General features: G+C 38.9%; 1 protein-coding gene across 1 annotated transcript in view; it reads left to right on the top strand.

Moving 5' to 3' along the window:
* The window catches only part of NELL1 (NEL-like 1 (chicken)), a 603,019-nt gene that overhangs the window by 215,574 nt on the left and 371,546 nt on the right, over window positions 1-15,899 (top strand). Inside the window, exon 6 of the mRNA XM_011965414.1 lies at window positions 9,633-9,729. Within this exon, the coding sequence (XP_011820804.1) occupies window positions 9,633-9,729 (97 nt within the window). The remainder of the gene's footprint in view (window positions 1-9,632; window positions 9,730-15,899) is intronic.

Below are 15,899 nucleotides of genomic sequence, written 5' to 3'. Positions count from 1 at the left end.
ATTTACCCTTAGATTTCACATTCTGTCTTTCAGTAGCATATTTACCCTAAGTTTGGACCCTTTTATTTTTTCCATGTGAAATTTCTTTTGATTTGGCCCTAATTCCTGCCTATTAATATCTCTTTTAATCCTGATGGTGTTGTGCTAAATCTGTCATGATTGAAACCATCACACCAGCTTCAAATTTTCCGACATGTTTAAGAAACCTATATTCTAGCCAGGTATAGTAGCATGCACCTATAGTCCCAGCTACTTGGGAGGCTGAGGTGGGAGGACTGCTTGAACCCAAGAGTTTGAGACCCTGTCTCTTTGCATGCCTGTATCAAAACATCTCATGTATCCCATAGATATATACACCTACTGTATACTCACAAAAATTTTAAAAAATTAAAAATAGACAGTGAAGCATACTTTCTATTATTTTGTCAAATCACAGATACAAATGCTAGTTAGGACAGACTTATATGAGCTGGTTATTTGACCCTGGTACATAATCACAATCATCTCAGAATGATATCTGGATCGTGAATTTTAAGCAGAGAAAGGTTGGTAAGAAGTAGTGAAAGAGTGATGATAGGGACATAAAATATGGTTAAGAAGAAAAAGCACCCTTATTATCATTAGAGATAACAGACGAGGAGAGAAAAAGAAAACAGTAAAATTCAGTTGCTGGGCAAGAAAAAGCATGAACCTGACAAGGGTTTCCTAAGGGGATGAAGCAGGTCACACGCAGGCTTGATCTCTGAAAAGGCCTCTCTCCTCTCTGTGGAGGGTGTCCACACCCTGCTTTGGCAAACTCCCTCCCGCAGTGTTTACTGATCTCGTTTGAACACTTCTGCCTTCTCATTTAACACAGCAAAGGCATCTCCTTGCAGATTTCAACTTTGCGCCTTCTCTTTTTTGTTTGCATTTGTATTTACAGACAGTTGTTAAGGAACTCGCTGAGCCTTGTTACAGCTCTTCTTCCTGTGCTTTGTGTGGATTCAGCTTGAATTCAGTCCTTACCTGCTGGGGACATACTGTATTTATCCCCGTCGTCCCTCTCCCCATTACAGTTTGTGTTTTCTGATATAATGCCTGCGTTGCATTTTTAAATTTTGTCATTTTGTCATTTTCTGAGTGTCATCTGGATTTGTTAAACAGATTGGCAGGAGGAGACTACAGAGTTACTCTTTGGGCCGTTCCTTTCATGTCCTTCTGGTTTCAGCCCTATGTACTGTGTGTTCCATTTGAGCAGATAATTAATACCATCCAGGCAGCCTGATATGGAATTGAACAGACAGCTCATCAGTGTACACGACTGGCAAAACACCCTGTCACAGTGAGTAAGCTTTGAGGACCTGCTCTGAAGAGTGTAACAGCCTATGGAATGAATGCTCAATATTTGTTGGTGCCAAAAATAATGCTGATGACGTCGTAACTTTTGCTTTTCTAGTGGGGCTCAAGAAAGTTATAATTCTCACATTTTTCTTATGAGGCTAAGAGGGGAAAGGGTCTGTTATGTCCCCTTAGCATAAGGCCCAAAGAGGGGCTTAGCTTCATGTGCAAGTTCACCCATTACCATATTGGGGAGGAAAAAAGGGTGGGAATGCACTTACGTTCTGTATAGGAAAAATTCTCCAAGGAGCACCTTGAGATTCACTAATGCCAGCTAAAAGGCAGTAAAGATGAGGCTCTATGTAGCTAAGGAAGGTCATTGCAACTTTTCTCTTCAGCAAGAGCATGAGAGCTTCTCTTCAATTCTTGGCAAAGCCCAAGGTAAACCTCTTCATTTACTGTCTCATTTGGGCTTCATATTGTCTTATTGAATAGTGGCATAAGACATGTCAGTTCACATGATTTATATTGGAAATTTATTCTTTTATATGATTAGGAAAGGTAGTGTGGAGTCCCTTCAAAATCTTTCCTTTATCCAGGTAAATAAAAATCCAATATTTCTTTATAAGTAGTATTGTTGAACCACCACATTGTCTTGTGTTTAGCTCTGAGGGCTTTATCTGTTAATGAGAAAATCAAGTTCCGCACAGAATATCGACTAGTCTTTTAAGCAGACAGGACGCTTGTTAGGGAGGGTGTTTTAAACCAAAGTCATGAATTAAGAGAAGTTGCACCTTGGGAAGAAAATTCCTAATGTGAGCCCTTGAATCAATGACTGGCTTTGACAAGGAGTGTGGCAGTTACTCTTTGCCTTGTTCATTCCTCTCAAGCAGGTTTTACTTTTGACTAGATGTTTAATGTTGCATGGTATTATATTAGAAATGAGATACTTACACTTTAAAATATTGATAGATACTAATGGCATGCAAAATTCCTGTAATTCTCCCAATACAACTTAATAGGCAGCACCTTGTAATGGCTCAAGTGAACACAAAGTCTCAGACACATGTCTAATGGGAAGTGAGTGTTCTGCAGCCCAAAGAAAGGGTAAATTTTTGATGGTTGGAGAGCAAATGCATTGTTTACATCTGATAGCCTATAGGAATGCGATACGTTTAGACTGATTTCAATGTAATCAGGTTAAGCAGTAAATCGTGTGCTTTTCAAAAAAGATGCCATTTGATCTAATTAATTTTCAAGTTGCCAACTGCTTTTCCTGCTCTTTCTGAAATACATCTCTCTGGTTTCCCTGTTAGTGAGTTGTCTGCCTGATAGATTCAAATTTGCTATCTCTCTCTCTTTTCTGGGTGAGAAACAGTGAGAGGGGTTTATCTTGCTCTTTCTTTTGTGCTTCTTGTATAAATCTCACAAGGTAGGGATGGTGGAAGAGGACACTTTAAAAGGGTTATTATTACATTTCACTCATCTTCATTGACTTCATGGATCTCATGATTATTAGCATAACGTAAAGTGTCACGTTTGACTGTTTTTCTCAGTCTGGATTATTAATTGTTGCAAATTGCTCCTCATCAAGTTTTGCCATAGTAGAACTTTTATAGCTATCTGACTATAGTTCTCCTATTCTGAATATAGTCAGAGAACTTTCATTCATTTATTCATTCAGCGTATGAATTTGGCTGGGTTCTCTTCCAGATACTAGAAATGCTGACTTGAAAAAGACAGATGAGGCTCCTTATCTTAAGGTGCTTACAGTGTGCTAGGTAAAGCAAGCTAAGTGATGGAGACTGACCAGGTGGTTAGGAGTTACTTTATTTAGGATGGATAGGGAGGACGTCTAGTGCAGGAGATATCTAAGCAGGTACAGGAATGCTGTGGTCATTGTTCCATTTCCTCCAGACGCAGAAGATAATTGGTGGTAGTAGCAGTCAGGAAGTACACATACAACTTCAGGATGGATATGATGGGCACAAGGGTACCAGGAAAGCTATTTCCTCCTTCCTTAGCCAGGTGATCTAGGAAGGCAGGGCCAGCCACGACCAGAGTCTTGGAGACCCCTGTGGGTCATGGGAGGTACCGTGTTACATGCTGAAGAGCTGAAGAATGTGTCTGAATGGGTCGTCCAAATGGGGAGGTTCTGAGAGATCAGGAAATAACCAACATATAGGGGGGTTAGAATGCATAAAAATAATATATAAAGAATGTATAATGTAAGGGTAGTCCTAGATGAGAACTTAAAATGCAGGCCTCTGCTTACTGCTGTTTTCATTTTTCCAGAAACATTTTTCATAAATTGGCTAAATCCAATTAAATACCCCAAATTGATTAGGAAAATGCTTACTACTGGAGTGGGTGAAAGTGTTAAGAATAGTGTGCTGCCGTATTTTACTCACAAAAGCTTATTGATGCCCAGGTGTGTGTGTTTGTGTGTGTGTGTGTGTGTGTGTGTGTGTGTGTGTGTGTTGGGGCGGGGGGCGTTGATGATAGTGTGTTTAAGCACACTATCTTATAAATTGTTTCTTCCATCTCTTCCTGTTGCCTGAGCCTATTTTCAATCGTGTGTGAGTTTATGATTAACTTTCCACAAAAATAAAGCTTTTATAAATGTCAAAGGATTATATTTTTGGAAGAATGTAAAAGAAATAAGATATTTGCTTAGAACTTTGAGTAATTTACATAGAGAAGTTTACGATTTATGGCCAGAAAGAGTTAAAGAAAGCTGAAAAAATGATACTTTAAAACTACAATAATAAAAATACTGCAGTTTTAGGATTCATAGAAAGTATACTTTATCCAAAAATTCTGTTTTAATGCAAAGTTTAGTATCTAAATAGATCATCAGTTTTCTCCATAATATCAGATTAAACAGCAACAGAAATGCTTTTTTTTTCTGTTACATATTAGCTTGTTCTAGCTTTAAAGTTTATTAAGGGAAAAAACGAACTTAAGACTTAAATTTTCATAATTGTGGAAATGTATGGCAAAACAGACAATGAGTTCTTGCATTTTAACATTGAAATATCAAGCCCTTAAATTCCCTGTGATAGTGATGTCATTTCTTTTAACTGTAAATTCAAAGCATAAGTAAGCATCTAAGATATTGAGACTTTCCATCTCAGTGGGTCCATTTGGTGAGAGCTACAGCAAGTAGGCCGGACTGGGTCACATGACCTGTGCAGCTCTGCATTCTTAGGTACCCATGAGACTTACACAATGTCAGCACCGACTAAGTGCCAAGGGCATGTAATGTATTTTGTTTAATCCTTATGACAATCCATACAGTCAACAGTAATATCCTTATTTTTTAAATGAGGAAATTGAAGTACAGAGAAATTAAATTACTTGATTAAAGTCATGCATTTAGTAGAATACGGAACTGCAATATGAAGAACCCAAATATATTTAATACCAAATTTATGTTATCTTTGCTATACCACACGATCTAAGATACCTCTTGGCTTTGTGGGCATGAAAAAGACAACAGTTACCTTTTTATTTTTCAGCATGGTATATTTTTTAGGGTAAATGATACTAGCCACAACTTCAGAATATCCTCTCCTTCTCAGTGGCTTAACTTCGCAGAATTTTATTTCTCATTTAAATAGAGTCCAGTCGGGTGTGTCTAGTTGATAGGTGGCCTTTGATGTCATCATTTAGGGATTCAGGAATCTCTGTCTTACAGCTCTGTCCACCCCCTAGCCCTCAGTCTTCTCCAGGCAGCTGAAAGGGAGAAAAAGCAAAGAGATAAAGGGAAAGAGACAGCATGGAAGATACCTGAGGGAGTTTTTAAATTATTTTGTGTGGGGTGGAGGGGCGAGCTTAGAGGTGGGGCACGGCCTTTCCACTCTCATTCCATAGCCACACTCAACTTCAAGGGAGGCTGGGAAGTGTAGTAGAGCTGTGAATCTAGGAGGAAAGCAAAGTGGGTTCCAGGAGAGCTGACCGGTCTTGCCTTCATGCTTTGACACATGAACTTGTTTCCCCTTTTCCTTCTGATAAGTAAGTCTAGTTAGGAATTTTACTTTATTTCAATGAGTTAGCTTTTCATGTTGCTCTTTTAGGAAATAAAAAACCTGTCTGTAACAGGAAGACATCCCAGGGAATGTTAATCATGTCCTCTTTTGTTCAGAGTTGATGTAAAAATTCTACCAAATCATTTACTATTTTCGTTTTCTTGTATTTTAACTCTTCGATAAATAGTGGCTTGGCTGGGGCCTTTGTGGCTGGAACTGCCCTTCATTGCTTGTCTAGAGAGGCAGTAGAGCAAGGTGGTCAATAGTATAGACTACAGGATCTGGTTTCAAATCCCAGCTGTGTCACTCACAAGCTGCTTAACCATGGATGAGGTATTTGACCTTGCTATACCAAGAACACCCACCTGAGGGTGCTGTTACGGGGATTTAGTACATTAACATATTGAAAGCCGTCGATACACAATATAGGCACACATTAAGTGCCGTATAGGTGCTGGCTGTTATGTCTGCTTTTTCAGCTCCACTTTATTCTTCATTCAAAACTCAGTGCAGTGTCTCCTTCTTTGGAAAATTTTCTCTATGGCAGGCAGAATTCTGGTTTTTGTTTTGTTTTGTTTTTCCTTTCTGCTTCCAGGAAACGTTGAATTTAATGCATTGAATTATAAGGTCTGTCCATACATGTGTCTGTCTCAGGCATTAGATCTAAAGACAAGAACTTGGCCATTCTAAATTTGCCTGTATGTATTCCCATAGCCAGCGCAGCACAGCACAGTGTCGTACACATTGTAGGCAATCAGCTATTTGCTGATGTGAAGGAAACCTCGTTAACTAGAATACCCTATACATCAGAAAGTTCCATTTCCTTACCACACTGGAGAGCAAGGAGTTCACTGTATTAGCTTTTACTTTTCATTTTAGTTGACTTGGGTGACACTGGATTTAAGTGACAGATCACTGTGCCCTACCTGCCTTTTTACATTATCCAGTCCACCGAAACTGTCCCTCAGGGACCAGCAGCCTTTGTGCTAAGATTCTGATTTTACTTTGGCTGGCATGTATAGCTTCCCTTCTGTAGGGGTACATGTAGGAATGTGATAATTCAGTTTCTTACTTTGTGTTATCTTATCAGCATTAGTCTGTGCCATGCACCTTTCTTGTTACATTCATTCACCTTTTTCTTGCCTCACCATTCCCACCAGGCCTGTGATAGGAAAATTGTATGAGTATCCTTAGCTAATTGATAATATTGTTTTTGCATGTGTGAATTTTTAGTTTACATACATTATGGACCTTGTTGGTTTTTTCTCTATTTTTTAAACTGTTAATGTTAACATAACTTTAAGCTCACAGAAAACTTACAAGAGTGATACAAGGAACAATCATATTTGCCAGGATTCTGCATTATTTGGAAGGAAGAGAAAGTGTGTATTCATAGATATATATGTATATATACAAACAGTATTGTTATTTTGAACCCTTTGAGAGTTAAGTTGTAAACATCGTTACCCTCTACCCCTAAATACTTCCGTGCCTATTTCCTAAGAACGAGACATTCACTTAAGTATATACTGCCCAGTTAGCAAAATCAGGAGATGGAGTATCAATAAAATACTATTACATAATTTACAAATCTTATTCAAATTTTCCCAATAATGTCCTTTATGGGATTTGCCCCCCGTCTCTAGCATCTAATCCAGGATACCATCTTGCATGTAGCTTTTATGTCCTTTTAAATCTCTTTTAATCTCCAACTGTTGTTCAGCCTTTCTTTATTTTTCATGACGTTGACATTTGAAAGACCACAAGTAGTTATTTTGTGGACTGTCTTTCAATTGAGGTTTATCTGATGTTTCTTCATGATTAGATTTCCTTCTCCCTCCTCAGCAAGGTTTCTTTTTTTAAAAATACTGTTTTTAAACTCTCTTCATGTTGATACATCTGTATCCAGTTTGTTGATTCCACCTGCTGCACAGAATTCCCCAGTGCAGACTGCCTCTTGGAACAGATTGGCAGGGCTGCCAGGAAGGCAGTATCCGGCAGACCTTCCTTGGCATCAGGATGGTGTCTTTGCGGGGGCTGTGTGACATGGGACATGAGAACACCACTTTGACACATGTGCCCTGGGTCACCCTGCTTTAGCTGATGGTGGTAGGCCTCAGATGTTTGCTTCTTCAACTATTTCTGAGGCACACGGAGCTATTACGCTTTGCAAGATAAGGTAGCATAGGAAGTTGATCTCTTTGATTGTTTCTTCCTTCATTAATTCATGCATTTAATAAATATTGATTAAGGGCCTACTCTGCTCATTGGAGCTTATCTTCTAGCATATTGAATATGTAAAATAAACTTTTGAATTGAAAACTCGTCTAACTGTGACAGAGGCAAAACTTTTAAAATTGAGGTTAAGGTAAATAGTTCGACATTTTCAATTTATTAGTAAAATAACCTTATAGAAATTATGCTTCTGCCTCGTCACCCAAATACGGTGATTTCCATTTGTCTCTGGACTCTTCTGGTATTTACCAACATTGAACATCGTTTGTGCCTCATTATCTCTATAGGGCATAAATAATTTTCATTCCCTTTTTTCCAGTGAAAATTATTTTGTATATACTTTCCCTTGTTTCACAACTTGCATATTTATCACCCTTAATGACTGTAGTAAATTATTTCAAGCTGATCTATAACTTATGCATATCTCCTATGTTGTAAATTTGCCTTGTTTCTAGTTTTACCACTAATATTAGGAAAAAAATTTTAAAGGAAGTATGTATCCGGCTCCTGTGTTAAGGCAGTTTTGACAAATAGTTTCATCTGAAATCGTTCATTCTAAGATACAAAAAAGGTTAGATTCCTTTGAAGAAAACACATTCTGTCTTTTTTTAGGAAAACTTATTTTTTCTTGATTATGTTTTGAGCCTCCATTTATAATGGAAAGATAATTAGTAGAGAAAGACCTGATGTGCTTGGAGCTTTGCCAGCTGAAAACCTTGCATGTATCGTTAGGAAACAGCAGGTTTCCAGTGGGGAATAGTAGAGTAATGGACTGTGCAGCTAAGATATAAGGCTGCAGCGTGACAGCTCCCAACCGCAGCAACTTCACAATCACTCACTTTCCTTGACACAAGTGGACAGTCTTTCAGTTCTTCCGCACTTTCCTGGTGAGAACCACCAGAGGAATACATCACCCTCTGGCAGGAGGCAGTCAGCTCCATCACAGCAGGGAGGACTGATGAGCTGTCTATACCTCTGGACACACCTAGGAATGATTCCACAGCGGTTGCTCAGTCCTCAACGAGGACTCAGGAAAGCAAGAAATGGACATAGTTCTCATTTACAGATCACTGTATCTCACCCCATCCAGAATCTTCTGAGCATCCGGTGCTGAGAGGTGCTTGCCAGGGGTGAGGTGGAAGCTCGTGATCAGTGGGTGGTTTCAGGGATTATTTCTAAAGAGGACACAAATAAAAGATTTGTGACTAACTAACTGGACCTTGGTAGGGTGGAATAACTGAGACATTAATGGTTTGGTAGGCTCTGTTAGAAACTTCAAAGATCCTAGGTAGGGCCCTGACCTCTTCCGTATTAGTTATGTGCCTGTATGGATTAGATGAGGATTTTCTTCATATACAGAATTTTTACCTTACTTTTCCTCCATGAGAGTAGGACCTTGTGTGTCTGGTTTCTTGCTCTATTTTCTGTTGATTAGTATGGAGCTTAGAGGGTAAGAAGTGCTCAATAAATATTTGGTGGTTGGACAATGACTTAAGCTGCATGGTTCTGTAGACTAAAAACATGATCATCTAGGCAGCTGCAATCTATTTGTTTAAAGGATTCTTTCAGATTACTACAGAAATGAGTAGGAGCTAAAGAAACCAAAGCCAGGGAATAGCAGGGTACAAAGGAAAGTACAGTGGCTTTAGAGCCAGGCGGATAAGGGTTCTTATCCCAACTCTACTACTCACTGCTGTCTTCACTTGGTTGACTCATTTATAATCCCTAAATCTGAGCTTTCACACCTATAATGTGTATCAAACCACTTTCCTCGCAGAGTTTGTGGGCACTTCATTGCTCAGAGCGGACACTCAAAAATGTCACCTTCTTCCTCCCTCCCCTGCCAGAAGGGAGACAAAAACAGGAGGGGCCCAGATGATGTGTCCAAGTGTTAGATCTCTGCATTTGTGTTGTCTGTCATTTAAAGTGTGCCACATATTGGCTTCTCTTCATACAGCAGCTAATGGCATGCGTACTTCAAACCGCATATGTACCTTTTGGTTCTGCTTTGAGCCTCTCTATTAGTAACTGTGTTCTTTGTCTTTATAGGATTTATGAGCGTGTGATAGACCCTCCAGATACCAACCTTCCCCCAGGAATCAATTTATGGCTTGGCCAGCGCAACCAAAAGCATGGCTTATTCAAAGTAAGCACTAACGTTCTTTTTATTGAAGTGTATATATAGGCAATGCTCAATTTTTCCGTGTTATTGGAGATGCGTTTATAATTACATTAGTGGGAAGGGCATGGCATAATAACTACTAATGTTTATTGAACACTTACTTTGTGACACATGCTTTTCTATGTGCTTGACATGAATAAACTGGTTTACTTGTCCTAATAATTTATGAAGTAGGCGCTTTGAAACCAGGCAGAGTGTTACGTGACTTGTCCAAGATTATCCAGTTCACTTTGCTGCCAGGTATGGATGATCCAGAATGCAAATGACCTCAAAACGTTGACCTCCCAATTCTGAAGGATTTAGGATAATCTTCAAACTGGTTTCCCTTCTCAGATTATATGTTAATTCAGTTTAGAGTAGATGTCGAGATATGAAAACTAAATCTCTGCTTCCTTGAGCTTTGGTTTAATTGCATTACTGGGAACAGAAAACCAAATACTGCATGTTCTCACTTTTAAGTGGGAGCTAAACATTGAATGCACACGGACACAAAGATGGGAACAATAGACACTGTGGACTACTAGAGGTGGGAAGGAGAGAGGGCGCCATGGGTTGAAAAACTATCTGTTAGGTACCATGCTCACTACCTGAGTGACTGGACCATCCATGCCCTAAACCTCAGCATCACGCAATATACCTGTGTAATAAACCTACATGTGTATCTCCTACATCCGAAAATTTTTAAAAAATAACTGCATTATTATACTTCACAAAAACATGAGGATACAGTGACAAAATAAATTGAAAAACTTAAAAATGCCATGAAATTTTAAGACAGTCTTGTTCTTTAAAAGAATGACACACTTTTGCTTCTGGCAATATGGCAGACCAGATATTCTAAAACTCCTTCTGCTTCAAAATGTCTATAATGCTCGATAAAATATCCCAAAAACCTTTTAAAATTCAGCATTGTACTTATATGAAAGGAATTCCTTGGGGACCAGATATGTGGAGGGGAGAGAAAGCCAGAGGGGTATCAGTACCAGGAACTTAGAGCCTTAGATTCCTTCCTTTTAATTTTTAAAAAATTAAGATGTAATTCTGCATGCTCTCACTCATAGGTGGGAGTTGAACAATGAAAACACGTGGACACAGGGTGGGGAACATCATATACCGGGGCCTGTCAGGGGTTGGCGGCTAGGAGAGGGATAGCATTAGGAGAACTATCTAATGCAAATGACGAGTTGATGGGTGCAGCAAACCAGCATGGCACATGTATACCTAGGTAACAAACCTGCACGTCATGCACATGCACCCTAGAACTTAAAGTATAATTAAAAAAATCCAAAAAGAAATTAAGGTATAATTTACATACAAGAAAATTCATTCCATTTAATGTACAGTGTCACAAGTTTTGGAAAATCTACGCTGTATTATAATCATCATTATAATTGAGATAAAGAACCATTTCTTTACCTCCAAAAATTTCCATCCCCCTTTGTATTCAACCCTTCTCCTCGCCCGAAGCCTTTAGCAACCGCTGGTCTGTTTTCTGACCCTGTAGTTTTGCCTTTACCAGAATATTATATAAATGGAATCATTTATGTGTGTGTGTATATTTACATAAGTTTGTATGTTGAGATTCACCAAGTTGTTATGTGTATCAGTGGTTCATTGTTTTCTATTGCTGAGTTAGTATTCCAGTTCTGTTGTATGAATGTATCATAGTTTGTTTGTCCATTCTTCAGTTGATGGACGTCTGGGTTATTTCCAGTTTGGAACAACTATGAATAGAGCCTCTATAAACATTTGCATACAGGTTTTTGTGTGAACAGAGGTTTTGATTTCACTTAGGTAAGTGTGTGGGTATGGGATTATTGAATTGTATATAAAGGTATGTTTAAATTCACAGGCAACTGCTAAACCATTTTTCAAAGTAGCTGTGCCATTTTTTGCATTCCCACCAGCAATCTATGAAAATTTCAGTTGGAGACTTAAATTTCAACCATCTTTGTAGGATGGGAGGAATTACTTAGATCTCATGCATGAATGAGTGTTGGAATGGAGATTTTTAAAGTAGAGTCAGTCCACTATCTAGCAGAGGGAGGCAATCCAGAAACTATCCTGTCTACATCTCATCTCCAGGTAAGAAAAAATAATACTTCCCAGAGAACTAGTAAACCACAGCACTTGAAGGGTTGCAGACTTGAAACCCAGATTTACTTTACCCATGAAACTCAATAAAGTATATTAAAGTGGCCCTGGCCCTGGATTACATACCTTGGGAGTCCTGATGAAGAAAATACAAATTATCTTTGGAGAAAGTCACTTTTGATGTACACCTCAAAGGATGCCCACAGATTAAGTCCATAAAATAGGAGCTCTAAAGCCATCATGAGTGACAGTGGAAAGAAACAAAAAAGTGCTCAGTTAGTCCTCAGAGGGCTACAGAAAATGAAATTAGCAGATAAGGAATGGTTTTTTAAAAAAATTTTAAAAAAACTTCTGTTTAAAATATTTGAAGAATCAAAATAATAAAGAATGTATTATGACTAGAGACAGTAAGTAGGCCCAGAGATAGTTGAACTAAAAAGCACTTCCAAAAATGAAAGATACAGTTGTTGGAAGTTAAAAAAAAAACAAAAACAACCAAAAACCTCACTGAACCTGCTAAACAGATTAGACACAGGTATGGAGAGCATTTGTGAAATGGAAAATACTGTTAAGGTAATTAATAGTAGTACTTCAGAGATAAAGAGAAGAAAATAGGAAAGAGGTTAAAATATAGCAAAGATATATGTATATAAAAAAATTTACATATCTGTTTAATATGTGTGTATGTGTATGTGTATCTGTATAAAATGGCTATTCTGATGCCTCTGTGTTTTCTAAGTGGCTTCTTAGCTTAGATAGATAGATAGCTTCTTAGATATGTATATTATTATATACATATATTTAAAAATTAAGGAAGATTATAAGGAATATATTATATCTATATATGCATATATGTTTGAAAATTCCAAATAATAAACAGAGATAAAGGTTATGGGTACTATTATAAGTATAATGGGTAAGAATTTTCTAAGCTTGATAAGAGACATTAATTCTCATTACTGAAAGAACAATGAAATAAAAGTATATGTTGTTGATTGCTAGCTAAGAAGCCACTTAGAAAACATAGAGGCATCAGAACAGCCATTTTATTTAGCTCAAAAGCCAATTTTTTTCTGCTTTGACCTGGCTAAGCTGGTACTTGCTGGGCTCTCTCCCATGTCTGTGATTAATTGGCATGCCAGCAGGTGGCAGGATGATCTGAGAGCCTCTTCACCTCTCTAGGGGTTGGCTGGCTGTTGATTCTTGTTCCTCAGTTGTCCTCCACATGGTCTCTCATCTCCAGTGGCCTAGCTCAGCTTATTTACATGTCAGCCCTGGGTTTCCAAGTATAGGAAGAGTGCAATCCCTAAGGTACTAATGCTTTTCAAGTCTTTGTTTGCTTGATCACATTTACTAATGTTTTATTGCCCAAAGCAAATCATATGGCCAAATCCAGAGTCAAAGGGTAAATAAATAGACTTCATCTCTTGAAGGGCTGCTCCATGATATCACATTGCAAGGATGTGGATGCAAGGAGGGAAGAATATTTTTGGCCACATGAGTAACCTATTATACAAATCAAGATAAATAGACAGCCACACTTAGATATATTGGCAGAATAGCGGAACTCCAAAGACACAGAGAAGATCTTAAAAGTAGCCAGTGACAAAACACAAATTTTTCACAAAAGGATAACAAATTGAACAGCTGGCTTTTAACAGTAAAAGCAGAAGTCAAAAGACAGTAGAAAAAGTGTTTTCCAAGTTTTGAGAGAAAATAACTCTCAAATGTAGTAGCATATACCAAGCTTAATTGTCATTTGAGAATGAGTGTGACATAAAGACATTAGTAGAGAAATAAAAACTCAGTTTATGACCAATAGATCTTCATTTTAAAAACTTCTTGGAAAGAAGACATATAGTTCAAGAAGAATTGGAGAGTAAATGCATATTGACAGCATGCACAAATCTCAGTCAGTATTATTCTGAATGATTGCCATTATCATTGTTTGATTAAAATATAACAGTAATGCTTACTTTTAGAAAAATAAAGTTAAAAATATTGACAGTGGAATCCTTCACCAGCAACCAGGATATCCAGGTTCTCTCATCAAAATTGACTAGAAGGCTGGCGTGACTCATGGAGAGAGGGAAGAACAGTGTGGTGCGGCAGCCTACCTGAGAGCCACATGGGAAAGGGGAGCCCCCTCCCCCCAGCCAAGGGAGGCAGATTTCCAGTAACTCCAGCAGAGACTCAGGGACAGAATTCAGATCTCCCCGGGCCCAAGTCCCTAGGGGGAGAGGTGGCCACAGTCTCTGTGGACCAGCAGACTTAGCCTCTTCTCTTGGTAGTTCTGAAGAATCTGGGCAGCCTAGATGACTGGGTTTCCCTCCAGCAAAGCACACCCACTCCACCAATAGACAAAGTGCCTCATGAAACAGGTCCTGCTCCCTGTGCCACCTAACTGAGTGAGACCCTCCAACAGGGATTGTCAGACACCCTATACAAGAGCAATCCTACTGGCATCAGTTTGGTGTCCCTTGAGGCCAGAGGTCCCAGAAGGAGCAGGCATCCATCTTTGCTATTCTCCAGCCTCCTTAGGTGACATCTCCAGGCATGCAGTGAATCAGATGAATAGGGCCTGAAGTGAGTCCCCAGCAAACTGCAGCAGCCCTTCAGAAGAGGGACCTGACTGTTGAAAGAAAAACAAGCAGAAAGTGACAAGAACAGTATCATAATCAACAACAAAAGGCCCCCACAAAAACCCCATCCAAGGGTCAGCAGTCTCAAAACTGAAACTAGACAAACTCACGAAGATAAGAAAGAATCAATGAAAAAATGCAGAAAACCCAAAAGGCCAGAGTGCCTCTTCTCCAAATGATTTCAACATCTCTCCATCAAGGGCACAGATCTGGATGGAGGATTAGATGGACAAATTGACAGAAATAGGCTTCAGAATGTGGGTAATAACAAACTCCTCCGAGTTAAAGGAGCATGTTCTAACCCAATGCAAGGAAGCCAAGAACCTTGACAAAAGGTTAAAGGAATTGCTAACTAGAATAACCAGCTTAGAGAGGAACATAAACAACCTGATGGAACTGAAAAACACGGCACAAGAACTTTGTGAAGCATACACAGGTATTAATAGTTGAATTGACCAAGCAGAAGAAAGGACATCAGAGTTTGAAGACCACCTTACTGAAATAAGACATTCAGACAAGAATAATGAAAAAGGAATGAGCAAAGCCTCCATGAAATATGGGACTTCATAAAAAGACCAAACCTACCATTGACTGGCGTACCAGGAGGAGACAGGGAGAATGGAAATGAGCTGGAAAACACACTTCAGGATATTATCCAGGAGAACGTCCCCAACCTAGCAAGACAGGCCAACATGCAAATTCAGGAAATACAAAGAACACCATTCAGATACTTGTGAGAAGATCAACCCCAAGATACATAATCATCAGCTTCACGGGGGTTGAAATGAAGGAAAAAAGTGTTAAGGGCAGCCAGAGAGAAAGACCAAGTCACCTACAAAGGGAAGCCCATCAGACTAACAGTGAACCTCTCAGCAGAAACTCTAGAAGCCAGAAGAGATTGGGGGCCAATATTCAATAATCTTAAAGAAAAGAACTTTCAACCCAGAATTTCATATCCAGCCAAAGTAAGCTGCATAAGCGAAGGAGAAATAAAATCCTTTCCAGACAAGCAAATGCTGAGGAATTTCGTTACCACCAGGACTGCCCTGCAAGAGCTGCTGAAAGAAGCACTAAATATGGAAAGTAAAAACCGGTACCAGCCACTGCAAAAACATACCAAAATATAAAGACCAATGACACTACAAAGAAACTGCATCAACCAGTGTGCAAAATAACCAAATAACATCATGATGACAGGATCAAATTCACACGTAACAATACTAACCTTAAATGTAAATGGGCTAAGTGCCCCAATTAAAAGACACAGACTGGCAAATTTGGATAAGAACTCAAGACCCATCGGTGTGCTGTATTCAGGAGACCCATCTTATGTGCAAAGACACACACAGGCTCAAAATAAAGGGAAGGAGGAAAATTTACCAAGCAAATGGAAGGAAA

This window comes from Mandrillus leucophaeus, unplaced genomic scaffold (genome assembly GCF_000951045.1).
Source record: "Mandrillus leucophaeus isolate KB7577 unplaced genomic scaffold, Mleu.le_1.0 Scaffold723, whole genome shotgun sequence".
NCBI lineage: Eukaryota > Metazoa > Chordata > Mammalia > Primates > Cercopithecidae > Mandrillus > Mandrillus leucophaeus.
The sequence above is the reverse complement of the archived record's forward strand: the minus strand, read 5'-3'. Positions and strand labels throughout refer to the sequence as shown.